The sequence below is a fragment of the Sceloporus occidentalis genome, unplaced genomic scaffold (genome assembly GCF_023333645.1).
Source record: "Sceloporus occidentalis isolate IW3139 unplaced genomic scaffold, rSceOcc1.0.p SCAF_2, whole genome shotgun sequence".
Taxonomy (NCBI): domain Eukaryota; kingdom Metazoa; phylum Chordata; class Lepidosauria; order Squamata; family Phrynosomatidae; genus Sceloporus; species Sceloporus occidentalis.
This window is the reverse complement of record NW_028316982.1, coordinates 234,763,129-234,782,812: the sequence shown is the minus strand read 5'-3', so window position 1 is coordinate 234,782,812 and position 19,684 is coordinate 234,763,129. Positions and strand designations below refer to the sequence as shown.

Below are 19,684 nucleotides of genomic sequence, written 5' to 3'. Positions count from 1 at the left end.
TATGTAATTCATACAGTAATTACTTATGCCAAACAATACTTACAAAGTTTGATGCAACCTAAGCTGTTTTGTTCCAAGTTCAAAATCCATTTGAATCTGCCAAATTCAACACAGTTTAACCTTAGCTATGCAATATTTGTTTTATCATAAAGGAAGGGTTTGTACTAGAATAAGCTGTTCTATCTCAGCATCCCTGTATAAGAGAGATTCAAATGAGTCATAGGAATATGTTGCAAAATAATTTCACAGCACTGGAACCTGTTATTACACTACTGGAGTTAAAGGCTTTGCACATCTTGTATATATTGTTTTGTTGTGTCCTTTTAAGTCATTTCGGACTTATGGTGACCCTAAAGCGAACCTATCATTGGGTTTTCTTGGCAAGATTTATTCAGAGGATATTTGCTATTGCCTTCCCTTGAGACTGAGAGCATGTGACTTGCCCAGCATTGCCCAGCGGGTGCCTGTATAGACAGGTTCACACATTCAGCTACAGGTAAATAAGTAATGAAGTATGATAAGAACAAATAAAGTTACCTTTAAAAAAGTAAAAGTAATTAAAAGTAATCTATCGCTAGCTATAGCTCTTTCAAATTTGTAACTCTTTGTGGTTGCTTATATGAAAATGGGTTGAAAAACATACAGTTGCATTCCCTGTTATTTTCCCTCTGGTTTTCTGAATGGAGTTGTTGATAGCTCCTACAGGACTTGATTCAGCTAATTTCCATAACTTGGAAATGTTGGGGGGTTTTGACCAAGTTCCCCAGCCAACATAGCCATTGTTTGAAGCTCTGCTAAAATCAAACACCTAGTCAGTTGCTGAATTGTTTATTGAATACAGGTTTTCAGACTCTTGCAAATTTCAGGGGTATTTTTTTTATTCCGGAAGGGCATTTCCCAAACTTGCCCAGATGTTTGTTAAAAATTAACTGTATATTTACACATCTATTTAACTCTTAACTCATACAAACTTCATATGCTCTTATATAAATTCAGGATTGTTGTAAACTTCTCATTCTTCCTGAACAAGAGTCCTATAAAAAACTGAACCTGCTTCAAACAAATAGTAGGTAACTCATGGATTGTATTATTAAATTAGGATTTTACACATTTTTTCATGTATGTCTAAAACAGCAAATTAGCCTCACTGAGTTGTAAAAAGTAATGTTTATCTATATGGTTGTGTGTGACTCCCAAAACAATTTAAAACAATTTTGATAATGCAGAATCCATTGCAACACATCTATTGGAAGACTTGAGAATCCCATTTCTGAATTTCTAAAGAAAGAAAAGTGTAAAATTTAAAAAGGCACTGCTTTTCAATGTTTTGGAGACTAGAGACACTTGATTGAGCAAGTTTCATTTATTCCTATTGGACTGTCAAGTATAATTACTTGGGCCTGAAGGCTTAAAATGCTTCACACTGGGTACAATCCAGACCAGACACAACTGTATAAGTTCAAAACTGTTATCAAGTCCTGCCCATATGCAATAGCTCTGTAAGTCAGAAATATACTGCACTGGGAATCTCACTGGACACTGAGGCACTTAAAGTAAAGAGTTACAAACTGAATTGATGGGGAGAAACATGTTCCTTGATATCATGAGGTGTTTGATGGTTAATGCTGACAGTCAAAGATAAACATGTCTCAAGTGGGCAGATAAAGTCACTTCATTTTGCGCAGTGGGCAAGCTGAAAAGGGGCTAAAGAACAACACTCCTTCCACTGCGAGAACTGCCTTTTTCCTAAAAGAGAAAATGAAAGCTGCTATTAGAAGCCAGAAAGAGCAGCAGAGCCCTCTTCAGTCATAGCTTATGATATTAAATCTTTTAATTAAGCATTAATATGAAGCCACTGGGTGAGATCATCCAGAGACATGGGGCGCAGTGTTATTAGTACGCTGATGACACCCAAATCTACTTCTCTATGCCTCTGACTGTTGCAGTGACTAAGGATGGCATCTCTCCTCTGGATGCTTGCCTTGGATCAGTAATGGGCTGGATGAGGAAAAACAAACTCAAGCTGAATCCAGAGAAAACGGAGGTACTTGTAATAGATACCCCAAATCCAGGAAGGAGATTTGTCAACCAGTCCTGGACGGGGTTGCACTTCCCCTAAAGGACCAAGTTCACAGTTTGGGGGTACTCCTGGATTCGTTGCTACAATTGTCATCTCAAGTGGATACGATGGCCAGGAGTTCTTGGTATCCACTTCAGTTGATACACCATCTGTGTCCCTACCTGGACCAAAAGGACCTTGAAGCAGTGGTACATGTGCTGGTAATCTCTTGTCTTGATTTCTGTAATGTGCGCTACATGGGGCTACCCTTGTACCAAGTTCGGAAGCTTCAGTTGGTTCAAAATGGAGCAGCCAGACTGGTCACCGGTTTGCCCAGGCTTGACCACATAACACCTGTTTTAAAATCTCTTCACTGGCTGCCCATTAGCTTCCGGGTGCAATACAAGGTGTTGGTTATTACCTTTAAAGCCCTAAATGGTTTGGGCCCAAATTACTTGCGGGAATGCCTCTTCCTACATAATCCACCCCACACTCTCAGAATAACTGACAAGAATGTGCTAGAACACCAATCAACCAAGCTTATATCAACCTCTGAGAAAGCCTTTACAGCAGCCACTGTGAAATTGTGGAATGGTCTTCCAGAAGAGATCCATCTCATTGCCTCCTTGGAGGTAATCCCATTCTTGAAAAGATATGTGACAAGCCCACAATGTATACGGGCTGCCTATGGACTGACTATAGGGCAGTGTGGTAAGATCCGTCATTGGCAGGTAAATGTATATCTATCCCATTGGGGATATTTGCGAGCAGTAATCTCCTATCACTTTGACTGGAGTAATGGTATATTTGCTGCTCCAGTTTAGACTGTAAAACATCTTGGGTGAGCCCTGAAGGCACTCACACTTGCTTGTTTGTTTGTTCAATTATTTCTCCCATGCCTGAATTATCAATTGGCTGCCATCTTATTTATTTATTTTTTTAAAAAAGGACTAGTAAAAATACCATGGTGAGAAATCCGTTTGTGATGCACACTGGTGTAAACTCCTGTCAACACCAGTACATGTATTCATTTTCAGGTTGTGGAAAAAGGAGGAATCCAGTACATCCTTGCACAATGACAACTTGTCCCCTTCCCAGTATGCCATCTCATTTGAGGCACCAGAGTCCGCTCTCACAGCAAATCAGTAGTAAGGATGATAGGGAGATCTAGGGTAGCATCTACATACAGTTGTGTGGCTGGGGAAAAAGAACCACCATTGCTTTCCCAGATCATTGTTTGCATTTCAGGGCTGGGAGGGCATGGGATCTTAATTCCTCCCTGGTTGCAAAACTGAATCCTATTGCTTGGGATTTCCTGTCCCAGTCCCTGATTTGTGAGAGTACATCCTAACGTCTCAAACTGAGGTTGCATACAGGGGTGAAGGAAAATCCTAGTTAATGTATGTCAGAAATGTTTCATGATCTGCCAACACTGAACAGAGTCTTGGCCAACAGGTTAACAGATAGGCATACAAATTTAACTAGCTATACAGTTAAAAAACACCCAAATTACGTTAAAACAGTTTGAAACTTCTTAATATTAATTATAAATATAAATAATTTAAAAAGTCTAGACATTTCATGTCAGGCAGGCAATTGCTGTAGGCCTGTCCAAATGAACAGAAGGATCCTTGCTTCCCAAGTGGAAGAAAATCAAAAAGGGTGCTGGACTAGCATCCTTTGGAGGAGAGTTCAATAGACTTACTATCAAGAAGAGCCAACACACAACTGAAGGCTGCACAGAGGGACTCCCAGTGCAGCATATGTTTTTCCCCCAGAGAGCAAGCCATATAAGGCTTTTGGGGTCATAACCAGCACTTTGAACAAGAAATAGACTGGTAGCTAATGAAGCTGTTCCAATGGGGAAGATTTGGCTGTAATATTTTGGCCCATTAAGGTTTCTGAACATTCTTGCAAAGGCAACCCCACATAAAGTATGTTATACTAAATGAAAAGTGATATAACTAGGGCATGTTATATCACTTTTCATTTAGTATAACATACTTTATGGAGCCCTGGTGGCGCAGTGGTTAAATGCCTGTACTGCAGCCATTCACTCAAAACCACAAGGTTGCAAGTTCAAGACCAGCAAAAGGGCCCAAGCTCGACTCAGGCTTGCATCCTTCCGAGGTCGCTAAAATGAGTACCCAGACTGTTGGGGGAAAATTAGCTTACTTGCTAATTAGCTTACTTGCTGTTCACCGCTATGATCTTTGGAATAGCGGTATATAAATAAAACATATTATTATTTATTATGTGTCACTGTGGACAGATGTGGCATCTCTGGAACAGGCACAGCTGACGTACTAGCTTTAATTGTGTGACTGCATTACTGCAAAAGCCAGAAATCTGGGGCATTCGTGTTCAGGAGGGGCACCCAAACTGCAAAGCAGCGTCTTTAAAACAATGGTTCTCAACCTTTGGTCCTCTAGATTTTTGAGGCTTCAACTCCCAGAATTCCTGAACAATGAGCATACTGACTGGGACTTCTGGGAATTGAAGTCCAAAACATCTGGAGGCCCAAAGGTTGAGAACCACTGCTTTAGAATAACTGTAAACTCCTCTAGCACATGTTGAATCCCCATTCCCTAATTTAACTTTGGAATGACCAAGAGCACATCTGTCTTTTCTGGTGGACGCTTTCATTTGTTCTCCCTTATCTAGTCCATTAGACACTATTTTACAACTAAAACATCTTCCAGAAAGCAAAAACAGAGTAGGCTAGAGAGGGAACGTATCCTTCTGGTTAAGAAGCTGCTGCTGCATGGAATTCCTGCATATCTAAGAGCAGGAACCAAAACCACACCAGCCAAGGAGCTGTTGCTAACACTTCCTCTCTTGGCCACTGTGTGTCATTTTCTGCTCTGGGGCAAGAAGAAGGGCTTCCAAACCCAAAAGAGGGAGCTTTAAGCAACAACTGAGGTCTTCATCAGAGGCTCTGTTATATGGGAAATCACTCTGAAAGACTAGACAGATGAGTACCTGACACAAGGCTTTGATGTTCCCAGGGAAGGTAGGCTCATTCCATCATTGCTGAGTTACTGATGGACAGACCAAGCCATTGTTTAAGTTTTAAAACTGCTTTTTAAATAGGTTTTTAATATTTTTAAGAAATGTCTTCATTTTGTGGTACAGTGGACCCTTATCTTACATGGGGATCCGTTCCTCCCGCCCGTGTAAGCTGAAAAACAAGTATGCTTGAGCCCCGTTCAATATACTGGAGCTCGTGCTCATAGCACAGCAGAGCGCACATGCCATTCATTCCTTTGTCACGCGGCTTCAGCATAAGCTGAAAGCCACATATAGTGCACCCGCATATGGTGCGAGCACACTATGGGAATCCTGGTGGGTGGAAAAGAGATTACTAAACACTGAAATAAATAAATACTTCACCAAGTATACTAAAAAATGTATACACCACAATTATATCTTGAATCTTTTCATTCTAAAGGTATATAAAGAAAGAGCACTTTTATAAAAAAAGAATTGTTTTGTTGCCTATCTTCTCAGACTCTCATTGAATTAGTCAGTTTTATTATATGAACCACCTACCATATTCTGTTTGTCCATACTGAAACCTAGTATTTATTACCAAGAAGCTGTACTTACTGATTGTCGCTCTGTCCGGCTTCTGGATATGCTCCCTTTGGCTGGGTTGTTTTCAACTGACTGATAACTAGGAGGTTTGTCTTCTGCCCAGTCTGGGGAGCGGTGCTGGTAATATTGCCTGCTTTTCCTCTGCAAGCGCTCATACTCATCAGATGAACTCCAAGAGTCCCGTTGGGAAGGAGGAGAATAGCTGCGATGTCGTCGTTGGGTCCGGCGATCACTGTTCTGTCGATAAGGCTGTCGCCCTGAACGCTGGTATCTTCTGTCGGAGTACTCTTGTCTGGAATTTTCCCTCCTACCCGCCTCTGGATAGGAGTGAAGACTGTTCCTACCATACAATGAGGCTGTTATGTCTGGCCTAGAACTCCGAGACCGGTCATAACGTCTGTCGTCTCTCTGCCTCTCAGTTCTGTGGTGCGGTGTTCTGTCCCATGATTCCTGATCATAGCTAGAGTGGAAATCATCGTCTAGAGACAAACGCCGCCTCCGCCTACTCCCCTCCCTTTCTTCCTCCCTTATGGTGCTCTGAGGTCTTGAGGTACGGATAGATTGACGAGGCTGTGATGAACTGCTAGTTCTCTGAGAAGATGGGATGTGCTCAATTATGGGAGGTAGCTGGATTACTCTGCGTTCAACAATCTCTGAGCCAAGAGAAGAAAGGATGCTAGGATGTCGACTGACCCCAACATGGCGTGAAGGAACAGGCTGGGAAAGGTTGAGGTTCCTGATCTCAGTCTCAAGATGATCTAAGAACCTGTTGTTGGGAGGCACTGGAGCAAATGGAGGCATCAATGGCTGGCTGCTCTGTATAGACACATCTAAGAAATAAGAAACCCACAATTAGAGAAAGCCATTGGGCTATTCCACCAAGGCCAGACATTTTGCTGTCTGAGGTGAAGAGGAAGATGAGCCATTTTCCTGTCCATATAACAGAAGCTTACTGAACTAGTAGTTGAATCTTTCTTCAATGCTATCTGTGACTGTATGTGTTCACAAAGTGCCCGAAGCCTGCTGGTACACTGTACTAACAGACACACTTTTTCCAGAGTCATACAGCACTAGTATGGCAAAACTGGGGGGAAAGTGCTTTTGCTCCCTCCCAACATTTGCTTCCTAAGGCACCTCATTCTGCTTAACCATGGAGCTGGCCCTAAATCCAACACTACTTGCTAGAGAGGTTAAGAGCAACAAAAAGATGTTTTTTTAATATGTCCACAGCAAAAGGAAGAAGGAAATGGTAGGGCCACTGTGTAGAGAAGATGGCAAAATGCTAACAGGGGACAGAGAAAAGGCAGAATTACTCAACATCTTCTTTGCCTGTGTGTTCTCAGAAAAGAAAAAGGGTGCTCAATCTGAGGATAATGGAGCAGAGGACAGAATAGGGGAATTTCAGCACAGAATAAGCAAAGAGATAGTACAGGAATACCTTGTTAATCTAAATGAATTTAAGTCTCCAGGACCAGATGAACTACATCCAAGGGTATTAAAAGAACTGGCAAATGTAATATTGGAGCCATTGGCAATAATCTTTGAGAATTCCTGGAGAACAGGAGAAGTCCCAGCAGACTGAAGGAGGGCAAATGTTGTCCCCATCTTCAAAAGGAGGGAAAAAGAGGAGCCCAACAATTATTGTCCAGTTAGTCTGACATCTATACCAGGAATGATTCTAGAGAAGATCATTAAACAGAGTGTCTGTGAACATCTAGAAAGCAATGCCATAATCACAAAAAGTCAACACGGGTTTCAGAGAAAGAAGTCATGCCAGACAAATCTAATATCTTTCTTTGATAAAATTACCAGCTTGTTAGATGAAGAGAATGCTGTGGATATAGTATATCTTGATTTAAGTAAGGCTTTTGACAGGGTTCCCCATGACATTCTTGCAAACAAGCTTGTAAAATGTGGGCTAGACAAGGCAACTGTTACATGGATTTGTAATTGGTTGACTGGCAAACCCAAAGGGTGCTCAACAATGGCTCCTTTTCATCCTGGAGAGAAGTGACCAGTGGGGTCCCACAGGGGTCTGTCCTGGGCCCAATGCTATTCAACATCTTTATCAATGACTTGGATGACAGAATTGGGGGCATACTTATCAAATTTGCAGATAACACCAAACTAGGAGGAGTAGCTAATACCCCAGAGGACAGGATCAAACTTCAGAATGACCTTAATAGATTAGAAAGCTGGGCCAAAGCTAACAAAATGAACATCAACATGGAGAAATGTTAGGTACTGCACTTAGGGTGGAAAAAATGAAATTAACAGATATAGGATGGGTGACACCTGACTGAATGAGACTACGTGTGAAAGGGATCTGGGAGTCCAAGTAGACCACAAACTGAACATGAGTCAACAGTGTGATGTGGCAGCTAACAGGGTCAATGCGATTTTAGGCTGCATCAATAGAAGTAAAGTGTCTAGATCAAGGGAAGTAATAGTGCTACTCTATTCTGCTCTGGTCAGGCCCCATCTGGAACAGTGTGTCCAGTCTGGGCACCACAATTCAAAAAGGATGTTGAGAAACTGGAGCATGTCCAAAGGAGGGTGACTAAAATGGTGAAGGGTGTGGAAACCATGCCCTATGAGGAGAGATTTAGGGAACTGGGGGTGTTTAGCCTGGAGAAGAGAAGGTTAAGAGGTGATATGATAGCCCTGTTTAAATACTTGAAGGGATGTCATTTTGATGAGGGAGCTAGCTTGTTTTCTGCTGCTCCAGAGAACAGGACCCGGAGCAATGGATGCAAGCTCCAGGAAAAGAGATTCCACCTCAACATTAGGAAGAACTTTCTGACAGTAACGGCTGTTTGACAGTGGAACAAACACCTTCCTTAGAGGTCTTTAAACAAAGGCTGGATGGCCATCTGTCAGGGATGCTTTGATTTAGATTTCCTGCATGGCAGGGGGTTGGATTGGATGGCCCTTGCGGTCTCTTCCAATTCTATGATTCTACTTAGACAGTCAAAAATTCCCCAATCTAGATTAAAGAAAAATTCCTCTTGAAACCTTACATAAGAAATTTCATTGACTGTTCAAATATCCCATGGTTGCTTTACCTTTTACTGGTTTTCACCTCTGGATCTTTCTAATGACCCAACCCCACAAATTATATATATATTCTTATAGACAGTTGATTGGAATCATGTGCTTTCTGTATGTTGGACTGCATCTTCCAATGGCTATGATGATTAAGGCTGTTGGGAGCTGCATTCCCAACAATCTCTGTAAACTTACATGATTCCACACCACTGCACTAGGACTTTTTTAAAAGGTTTTTGTGTAGATTATAGTGTTCAGATTGAGTAATACAAAGAATACTTTTATTAAACCAGATTGAAAGAGTTCTATGCTTGTTTTATTGCTGTAGGTAAGACTACATCTATCAGTTTCTGCCTATTTACACAGAGTTTATGGCACTAAATGAACTACCTCGTTGTAGCAGTGGGTTTAGTTGGTATGAAGATGACTGGGAGTGGTGTGTCATCCATGGCAAAAGCTGTCGAGCCTGCTTCAAGAAATGATGTCGTTGCAAGACTAGAGCAAAAGAAACAGATTTTCAGTTGGTGTTTTAAAGAAGCACAATCACAAGACACCGTGAGCCAAAATCAGTGCTAGTTATGTTTCTTCTTGATTCAAGACAAATGATTAATTTATGCTGCCAGTTAATGAGAACATGGCAAGGCTTCAAACCTTGCCACCATAACCTCAGTATCCCCACTCCCAGTTTGTCAAATTTATCTGACCACAGCAAGGAAGACCTTAATAGAGCCTCAATTTTTCCTTCACCCGATGTCTTCAGATAGCATTAAAAAGGCATATTATAAGGTAGCATTCCTTTCCTTGTCCCCAAATCCTATGCAGAAGTGTCAAAAAATCTGCCTGGACATAGAATTACATATGAAAAGACTCTTGATTTCATACATCTATTTTGTTGTTTTTTCTGTGAATTGCTGTATGGGGCAAAAACTTGGCTTTATGATTTACCTTTTTCATTGCAACAGCAGCGAGTTGGGCAGCAGGGACAGCGCACATGGCAGCAGCAATGCTGAGGGCAGCACTGACACCAACAGATTCCAATCAGCAGGAGAAGGAGGAGGGCACCAAGGATGATCAAGATTACTGTCAGCCAGTCTGATGAGAAGAAGAGGACAAGTCTGTTATAGCTTTACTGTTTTCTTTATCATTATTATCATTATTATTAAAATTTCTTCTGGCTGGATATCTGTAACTCACCCTCCTCTACAACATAAAGTAGTTTTATCCAGTCTTTTTGTAACATGGCTCCTTATCTCATATGAACTATCTTTCACACATAAAGAGGAGGAAAGGACAGGGAGGGAAAAAAGCATGTGGCAGCACCTTTAATACTAACTGGTTTTTATTTTAGCAGGAACTTTTGTAGATAGAAACCCATTTCTTCAGATGCAATATAAAGTGATATTTAAGCCACAGGTATAAAGCATATTGATACAGTTGCAGGATATAATGTAATAGGATCCAGAAAGATACAGATCATGTCCCTTTCCTTAAATTTTTAAAAAGGATTGGTAAAGTGATACAGGTCTTTCAGATTTTTACAGATGTGTGAAAGCAATCACTGTATGGCTAAGTCTAAAATTTTTAGTCAAAAAATTGACCCAAAAAACCTGAGTCAATTTATCCACGGGTCAATGTAAGTACTTTACATTCACTTTTATTAAAAAAAGAAAAAGAAAGAAGAAGAATCCTATATTGAAAGGCAAGAATGTAATGTGTTCTGAAACCACTGATGCCTTCTACTCTCTCATCCATCCATCCTTATGTGTGAACACAGTTCACAGTTATGCCTGCTGGAATTTTGTAGGTTCTTTGCCATAGGTATCCTTCAATTCATTCTTCACATCCTTTGTTACATACTTGTAAGTTTTACCTTCAGCTTATTCATGGATCATATCAAAATCCATAATGTTGACCCCAAAATCTGCCCTCAATTTATAAATGAGGTCAATTTATAATCAAGTGTATAGGGCAATCTGCTTACCAAAAGTCAGTTTCTCTGGATTCAAAATTCTCTCTGAGAAGATTCCGTTTGTTATATGTGCAGCAGTGAGAACTCTTCTATTAATATATGTAGTGTGTCATGAAGCCATTGTCTTTGATAATACTTCTGCTAATGGATTAGAATTTGGATTAGATTTAAATCCCGCTATTTCACTTTATAGTTTTTATTTGCAAATTCCTTGTTCAAGGACTGTAACCTGTAAATCCTTTACTATATGTCTAGGAAGGTGGAAATGTTCTGCAACTGGTTTTGGGGCACTGGCATTTCTAACATCAAATTTATGTCCATTTATCCTCTTGCATAGACTGTTCTGCTTGTCCAGTGTGAAGTGCAGAAAAGCATTGCTGGCACAGGATGGAATATATCACATTGGAGGAAGAGCAATAAATGCACCGGTGGAAATTTTTCACACAAGAATGGCTTCATTTCGGATGTAACAATTAACTATGGTTTATTATTATGTGAGCAAACCTTAGTCTCAAGCACTTCCTCCTCCTCCTTATCCAGTGTTGATATGAAGCAAAGTTTTCATTCTGCTTTCAATTAACACAATTTACCACTGTATCCAGACTTTAAACTGGCATACTAAACAAGACAATTTTATAAAGTTTGCTGTGAGGCTCCTGCCCCTTATTCTCCCACTTTACCCACCAGATATAAGGTTCTGCCTAAATCGGCGTTGCCACCATGTTTGAAGACTTCCACAATCTTACTGCTACTAGCAGTAGTGAGGTTTTTCCTTTGTCCCCACCACTGCCACCAGCGTAAAGACCTCCTCCTGTCCCACTGCCACCACTATGGGGACCTACCAGATACCCTCAAGGGTTCCTATGCCAAATATTATGCAACTTCTATCCCCACTGGAAACCAGCTCTTTATTTTTCTGCTGCCATATAGCCATAAATGCTATATATATATATATATATATAGCATTCCCAGAGGCCAAAAGTGTATGGGACACAAAAATAATACTTTATTTACAGAAACTGAACATAGCAAAACAGATTAATAATTTAATATATTTAAAACAAATATTTTATTCTCATTCATACCCTTCTCTAAAAAAACTACTAACTCAGACTCTTAAAGCCCACTACTTATTCCTAAACCTGACTGCTCTAAACCAAATCCTCATCTTACATTCCACATCCGTTCTCCCCACTTCCTATTGTCAATCACCATTCTTATTCAAATCTATTCACCAATCACGCTCAACATTTTATTCACTCAACCTCTCCCACCAGCTCCTTCCCCCATTGCCTCTATAATTCAATATATACAAAACAAAATTACCTTAATATAGAATAAACCTTTCTACAAAAAAGTCTATGATATCACATTGGCATATTTCAGGAGAGTGTCGTTAAAACTAGCCAGCAATTTTAAATTCAGAGCCAGCATGGTATACTGGTTTGAGACCAAGGTTCAAGTTTCAGTTCAGCCATGAAACCCTCTGGGTGACTTTGGGCATGTCACACCCTCTCAGCCTCAGGGGAAGGCAATGGCAAACCTCTTCTGGACAAATCTTGCCAAGAACTATGATAGGTTTGACTTCGAGTCGGAAATGACTTGAAGGCACACAATACACACAGTCTGAAGTTCAGCCTAGTCTTTGAGGAGAAGAACTGCATAGAGGCTCAGGGCAGGAGAAAGGTTTGGTATTTCTCAACCATACCTTTGGTTCTAAGATGAAAACCTGTACCCTCCTGAATTCTGCATATTTATTACAGCGCCACGTTTAAAACACTTAAAAATGCAACCATCACTTCGACTGGGGCTTATTCCCACTGCTAGCTGAAGGCTAAAATACTAAGTTTACTTACTTATTAGAAAATGAGTTTCTGAGTTCACAGAATATACCTGATCCTATCTTTAGGATCCTGTTATTTCCATACTTTGTTCTTGTCAATATAATAGATGGCAAGAAAAGAGTTGAGGGGGAAAGAATGCTATACTGAAAAAAATGGTGCTACTTACTCAAAACAATGAGCTTAACCTCTTTGTCTGGGTCACCAGATGTATCTCCTGGAGCTTCAACAGTACAGTAATAGACTCCATGGTCCCACCACATCACTTCATTGATTACCAGATCTGCATCTACAGAGGATGAAATGAAAATAGATGATTGGGTTATATTTAGCTTGTTTTCCAAGCACTACTTGATTTTCCATTTTTTATAAGGGACACCATTTTGCTATTTCATTGTATTTAATGGGACTTGAGCATCCATGGATTTTGTTATCCATGGGGGATCTTGGAACCAAACCCCAGCGTATAACAAGGGTCCACTGTAGTTATGGACATGCCATAGGCAGTGTACAATTGTAATAATTTCATATATAATACAGCATAATGTTTTATTATGTATTTATCTGTTGTTTCTTTCTATAATTGTATATACTGTAGTACCTAAATTAGGCCTTTGAAAGCATATACAAGCTGAAATGCATTGGATTTTTTAACCAATAAAAACCTCTATCAATTGAGCACCTTGAGATGTTTCTCTGGTTTCTTCCAAGTGAGTTTCCTGAGCAACATAATTTCTAGAAGTGGTACACCCTTCAAGAAACCTTTTTATTAAAGATAGTTTGTTGCTACAGAGCAATTATTCTGGGGAAAGATACACTATAAAAACCATGCACACTGTTCTAACCCTCCAGTTACTATAGTTTCAGGTTGTTGTTGTTTTAAATGATGCATTCACTTATCCTTTTATGAAGACTCTAATGATATGCACCTGTATTTGCATAGACTTCATCCTCAAATGATGATAGCATGAAACCTCAACCACAAATTTAGCGCACAAAGGGGACACTGGGATGGTCAAAACTGTACTTCGTTATATCATTTCCAAAATAAATTAGACAATTACTAGGCTTGTTCATTTTCACTTTCCTTTAATGTCCCAGTAAACACTTACTGTTTCGAATGGTGATCTTCCGCTGTCTGTAATCGATACCCAGAACAGGTTCATTCTGCCCCCTTTTCTGAGCAACAATCCGCACTTCTCGTTGGTTGTCATTACAGTCATTAGAAGGATCCTGGCCAAGATCTAAGCTTGCCTGATAGGCTGCAGACAAAGTGGTAAGGTTCAAAAATTAATGCCACTTAACTTAAATAAAAAAAATGTTTGAAGAGTAATTGACTTTAAAAGCCCTAGAAAGAAAACCACTCTTTTATCTGTGCCCAACTGGTGCAAGATAATGGTGAAGAGTGTGGAAAACATGCCCTATGAGTAACGACTTAGGGAGCTGGATATGTTTAGCCTGGAGAAGAGATGGTTAAGAGGTGCTATGATAGCCCTGTTTAAGTATTTGAAGGGGTGTCACATTGAGGAGGGAGCAAACTTGTTTTCTGTTTCTCTAGAGACTAGGACCCGGAACAGTGGATGCAAGCTACAGGAAAAGAGATTCCACCTCAACATTAGGAGGAACTTCTTGACAGGGATTGTTGTTCAACAGTGGAACACACTCCCCGGGAGAATGGTGGAGTTCTTTGGAGGTTTTTAAACAGAGGCTAAATGGCCATCTGTCGGTAATGTCTTACTACTTTAGCTACACATTAGCACATATTTTATAGATACCAAGGAAATATGCTTTTGGAAAACTAGTGAGCTTATATTCATGAATATACTTAGTTCATGTTCATATCCTAGCCCATGTTCATATCTTATGTACTCTCCCCTCTTTCTTCTTTCCTCTCTGGTTTCCTCACCTTCATTTGTAATATATTTTTAAAATATCCAATTAAAAATATATGTCTTTAAAATAACAAGATTACATTACTGTATAATGCAACATAATCACAAATCTTCATGAATTCACAAACCCTCTTGGTTCTCTTAGTTGGGGGGAGAGTAATGCTTTATAATGATGATGTCAACAGCAAAAAGAAGCACTCACCAAAAGTGTAGTAGTCAAGGATGGGATCCTTGCAAAAGGATTTGAAACGCCAGGTAACTACCACATCCTGCAGTTGCGCTGAGGTACTGTAGTCACACCTGAGTATCACAGAGGCAAATAAAGTTGTGTATCGCTCAGTTTCTGGCACCGTCACCATGACAGAGATGCAACCTGCAATGAAGAATGCACACCTCAGTTATCAATGAGCGCTGACAATTATATGAGCAGACATCCTCTAGGAGGAAAAAAAGATCAGTCATTAAGTAGCCAGCATGACATAATGCTTTGAGTATTGCACTATGACTCTGAACACCAGGATTTGATCTCCAGCTTCACCATTAAACCCATGGGGTGACCTTAGGCAAGTCACACTCTCTCAGCCTCAGGGAAGGCAATAGCAAACCTTCTCTGAACAAACCTTGCCAAGAAAACCGCATGATAGGTTCACCTTAGGGCCGCCATAAGTCAGAAACAACTTGAAGGTACACAATAACAACAAACAATCTTAGAGGGTAGCAGGAATTGTAGTGCTCCTTTAGACTGAAACCAATACCAGCAGGCCATGTGGGTGACATGGACCTCCCTTAGCAGGACAGTCAGGAGTGCATATTTCCAGCTTACTATACACCAAGTGCATCCTTCTTAGAATCAGAAGACCTAAAGATGGTGGTGCAAAAGCTAGTAACCTCAGGGCAGGACTTTTGCAATGTGCTCTACATTGGGCTACCTTTGTAACAAGTCTGAAAACTTCAGTTAATTCAAAACGTTGCAGCCAGATTGATCACTGGTACATCTAGGAGTGAGTATATCACACCAGTATTTGAATCACTCCATTGGCTGCCAGTTAGTTTTTGGGCAAAGTGTTGGTCATTACCATTAAAGCTCTCCATGCTTTGGGTCCAAGTTACTGGTGGGATTGCCTCATCCCATATAATCCTCCCCATACACTCAGATTCTCAGGAGGACATTTATGTCAACTGGACAGGACTATAGACTGGCAACTGTCATCCAAAGACCTTTTCATGGGCCATCCCTAGACTGTGGAATGACTACTTGGAGAGATTTGACAGCTAAACGTGGCTGAATTTAAAACAGTATTAAAGACCAATCTCTTCCAGCAGGTCTATCCAGTCTATTTTAAACTAAGAATTTAAAATTGGTACATTTTTAATTTTATGTCTGGATGATTTTAATTCTATGTGTATGTGTATTAACATATGTGTTTAAATGGTTTCATGTCTTTAGTTATATATAGTTTTTAAATCTATGTTGTACCCTGCCTCAAGCCTTGAGGAGAGACAGGTAAGAAATAAACTCGACTATAACTCAAACTCATGTGTAAGTGAAGGGGAAGTTTTGGGACCAAAATTATGGATTTTGCTATGATCTGTGGATAGGTCGAGGGTAAAATTTAGTGGCATACAGCAAAGGATCTAAAGGATGAAGCAAAGCAAAACAATGTCAAAGAACTTCCAAGAGACATAACACTTTGTGCTTAAGACTGGATGGATGAGAGAGTAGAGGGGGTTGGTGCTTCACATATTATAACAGGAGATGGTTCCTTCTTTTAAATAAGAGTTAAAATACAGTATTTACATTGACTCATAGATAAGTTTAATCAGTTTTTGGGGTTAATTTTTTATCTAAATTTCTAGACTTATGCATGAGTATATACAGTAAATAATAATAATAATGGATGAGCCTTCATAATCTCATCCAGAGCCAGAACAGTTCTGAATCTAGAAAGATCAGTAACTAAAAAAAAGTCTTAGTTGCGGCACTCTCTCGCCTCCTCCAAACCATTCCCCCCCGTTCTGGATTTTTCTGATGAGTTATAAATAATAAATATTTGAGTTTTTGGAAGAAGTCTAAAGTGTGTTCTCGTTTTTAACCAGGAAATCTGTAGAGCGTTTGTACTGTTTCAAGAGTCACAAATTATATATGGCTTTCAGAAAAGCTGGCTCATTTTGACAAGTTAATGGGACATATGTTATATTTGTATTTCTAACTTCTTTCAGATAGGCTTCATAGTAAACCAGTAAACAGTTTTTCCTTTGCTTTTTCAACGAAAACTCTTATGTAAAAGCATAGGTCTGGTCTCACAAGATACATGCATGGGAGCAACAGTTATAACAATACTCCACTACCTAGATAATATCCTGTGCTCATATGTATTTTGTATCCACTGTACTCCTAGTGATACAGACTCTATGCTTATATATTTTGGATATTGGGTTCATGGCTGTGCCAGCATTACCAGATTGATAGCTGACTGGCCTCTGGCAGAACAGAGCCAGGATCATAGTGAGGAGAGGTCTTGCTAGGACTTGAATTAAATGCTCCTGTATTTCATATTCCATAAGCACCTATTGCCTGAACAAGGACAAAATGTGCATGTTCTGAGCAAGCATAGTAGTCCATTAATAAAATACCCTGATTTAGATCATAGAGTCTGATATTCCAACTGTATAGTATAGTAGAAGTCTCACCAATACCGTGAAAATCATATGAACCAGGCTCTCCATGAGATCTTCCTTCCACACTGGTGCCACAACAAACCACAGTTCCCAGAATTCCTTAGCACTGAGCCAAAGCGCTTAAAGTGGTGTCAAACTGGCTACACTCCAACAGTGTAGATACAGCCCATGTTAATGTAGCAGTGTTTTGGGTGGAATTTGTGAATCAGTCTTCTCCAGACCTAAGAATTTAGTGAAGTTTAAGATTTTGTTCTGGTAAATGCATTTCAGTTTCGTAAGTTTGGGCTCCAAACAATTCTTTTTTAATTTATCCAATTTCTACCCTATATTTATTTATTAAAATACTTATATTTCATTTTGTATCATGGAATTTCAGGGCAGCATACAAGTAAAATCATGTCCTGCAAAATATGCTATCAGAACATCAAATCATCAACTAAGAGCAGGAAAAATATCAATTTAGAACACGCAGCAGCAGGCAGAACTTTATTCAAAACCAAACAAACACAAAGGTTTCTATTATTTCAAAGATCTGAAAATCCAAACTGTATATTTGGTAAATATTTCTAAAGATTTTTAAAGTCCACACATCCTGAGTATACAATATGCTAGCTACATTCCTACGTTTTCTCTATCAAAGGTAACAAAGATAAACCAAAAGTAAACTATTTCTCTTGTTAGCAATGCCAAAGATAATGATATCACTAGAGATAAAAAGTATAAATATGTGGTTTGTAAGGTTAAAAAAGCTCAAATATCCTGGGCAACACCTACCGGGACTAAAGAGGTGAATGTAATTTTGCTGCTGCTGCTGCTATTATTATTATTATTATTATTATTATTATTATTATTATTATTCCCCCTCTTTTCCCAGAAGTGGGACCCAGAACGTTTATAAAAGAATTACTGTAATAAAGAAGGACTTAGTAAATTCATATGTAATATTTCTCTTCCAGATCCACACTCTCATCCCACACTTCTGTTAAGGTATGGCAAGCTTTTTGAAGCAATTCAAGTAACGTTGGCATTGGCAAACCCACAGGAGTCCAGAGACCAATTTTATTTTTCTTGGAAACCCTTTTCATTCCCTGCTACCATGAGGAGTCCAGCTACACTCAGAGAAAACCTGGAAACCTGGAAGACAGCTAATAGCACTGTTATTGTTAATAAAAAATCACTGGCACTTATACTTTGCACTGGCTCCACTACAACACATGGCCAAAGTTCAGATGAAGGTTTCATGTATGACAATGGCATCATTCATTGTTATTACACTGCCTGTATGAATACTACAAGAGAGCCAGTGTTGTGTAATGGTTTGATCTGAATCACAACTCAGGAGACTGGGGTTCGAATCCTGGCCATGCAAACTCACAGCGTGACCAGGGAACATCACTCTTTCTCAACTTCAGAGGATGGCAATGGCAAACCTCCCTCTGAAGAAACTTGCCAGGAAAACCCCATGATAGGTTCACTTTAGGTTGCCGTAAGCTGGAAACAACTTGAAGGCACACAGCAACATGTATACTACAAATTTGTTACTAACAAGCGTATATGCTATGAAGCAGGGATGATAATAATGTAGTCCTCCAGATGTTGTTGGACACCAACTCCCAGCATTTCTCAATATAGGCTATGCTAGTTAGGGCTGTTGGGAATTGTAGTGGAAGCGCATCTGGAGCGCTGCATGATTTCCACCCCACTGTACAACTTCACCTGATTATCTGAGAGGGTAAAGCAGCAATGTCCAAACTCTGGCCCTCCAGGTTTTTGGACTTCAGCTCCCAGAAGCCTCAGTCACCTTGGCCAATGGTCTGGGATGCTGGGAGCTGAAGTCCAAAACACCTGGAGGGCCAGAATTTGAACATCACTGGGGTAAAGCAAAGGTAAACCAGAAACCTATTTATATATAACAAAGCCATGTTTACTCAGAAATAAGACCCACCGAGTTCAGTGGGACTAACTTCTAGGTTATGGTACACAGATAAACAGTTGGCGCTCAGTGTCAGCACAGAACCCATATTTTTCACACAGTGAGAACTCAGTCCCTGTATATCAGGGATTTATATCCTGGGGTCTAGAGGAGATCTGCAAATTAGGGTCCAAATCTCATTGAGGAAATAATCCAGTCTGGGACCACTCTAACTGCCCTGGCGCAATGCAGGGGAATTCTGGGAACGTAACTTGTTTTAATATTGCAATAATTAATTCCTGAAAAAAACACAAAAAAACTATAATTTAATTCTGTTTTCATGTACTATTTTGGTATGCTTCTCACTGTGCTATATATATATATATATATATATATATATATATATATATATATATAATTAAAATATAAATATAATTATTATTATTATTTAGATTTAAGGTACTATTTCTGTATGGTTTTAATTATGTTGTTTTTAATGTTGTAAGCTGCCCTGGCTCCCAGTTCTGGGAGAAAGGCACAATATAAATAAATACAGTAACAACAACAACAACAACAACAAGCAACTTCCTGAAAAAGAGCTATGCCTTGAGAATTGTAGTTGTGTGCCTGGGACTGGGACTCAGGGAGGCTTAGTTACACCACTAAAAGCAATACAATTTAAAACCT

At 39.7% G+C, this 19,684-nt stretch overlaps 1 protein-coding gene and 1 long non-coding RNA gene across 6 annotated transcripts in view; one reads left to right on the top strand and one right to left on the bottom strand.

The window, feature by feature from the left end:
• LOC149319842 (immunoglobulin-like domain-containing receptor 1) overlaps positions 1-19,684 on the bottom strand; it is a 29,137-nt gene that overhangs the window by 3,036 nt on the left and 6,417 nt on the right. For 4 of the 5 annotated variants that reach the window (XM_089512459.1, XM_089512458.1, XM_089512461.1 and 1 more), the window contains exons 2-7: positions 14,609-14,779; positions 13,627-13,776; positions 12,684-12,803; positions 9,650-9,796; positions 9,095-9,199; positions 5,669-6,486 (exon numbers count right to left, since the gene is read on the bottom strand). In XM_089512459.1, coding sequence (XP_089368585.1) covers positions 5,669-6,486; positions 9,095-9,199; positions 9,650-9,796; positions 12,684-12,803; positions 13,627-13,776; positions 14,609-14,779 — 1,511 coding nt within the window. Of the gene's footprint in view, positions 1-436; positions 1,747-5,668; positions 6,487-9,094; positions 9,200-9,649; positions 9,797-12,683; positions 12,804-13,626; positions 13,777-14,608; positions 14,780-19,684 lie in introns of those variants that run through there. The other variant, XM_089512460.1, reaches the window with a different exon arrangement.
• On the top strand, positions 425-18,129 carry LOC149319843 (uncharacterized). The gene is made up of 3 exons (XR_016280248.1): positions 425-496; positions 9,667-9,817; positions 18,042-18,129. It is a non-coding gene; the product is annotated as an uncharacterized LOC149319843 (long non-coding RNA).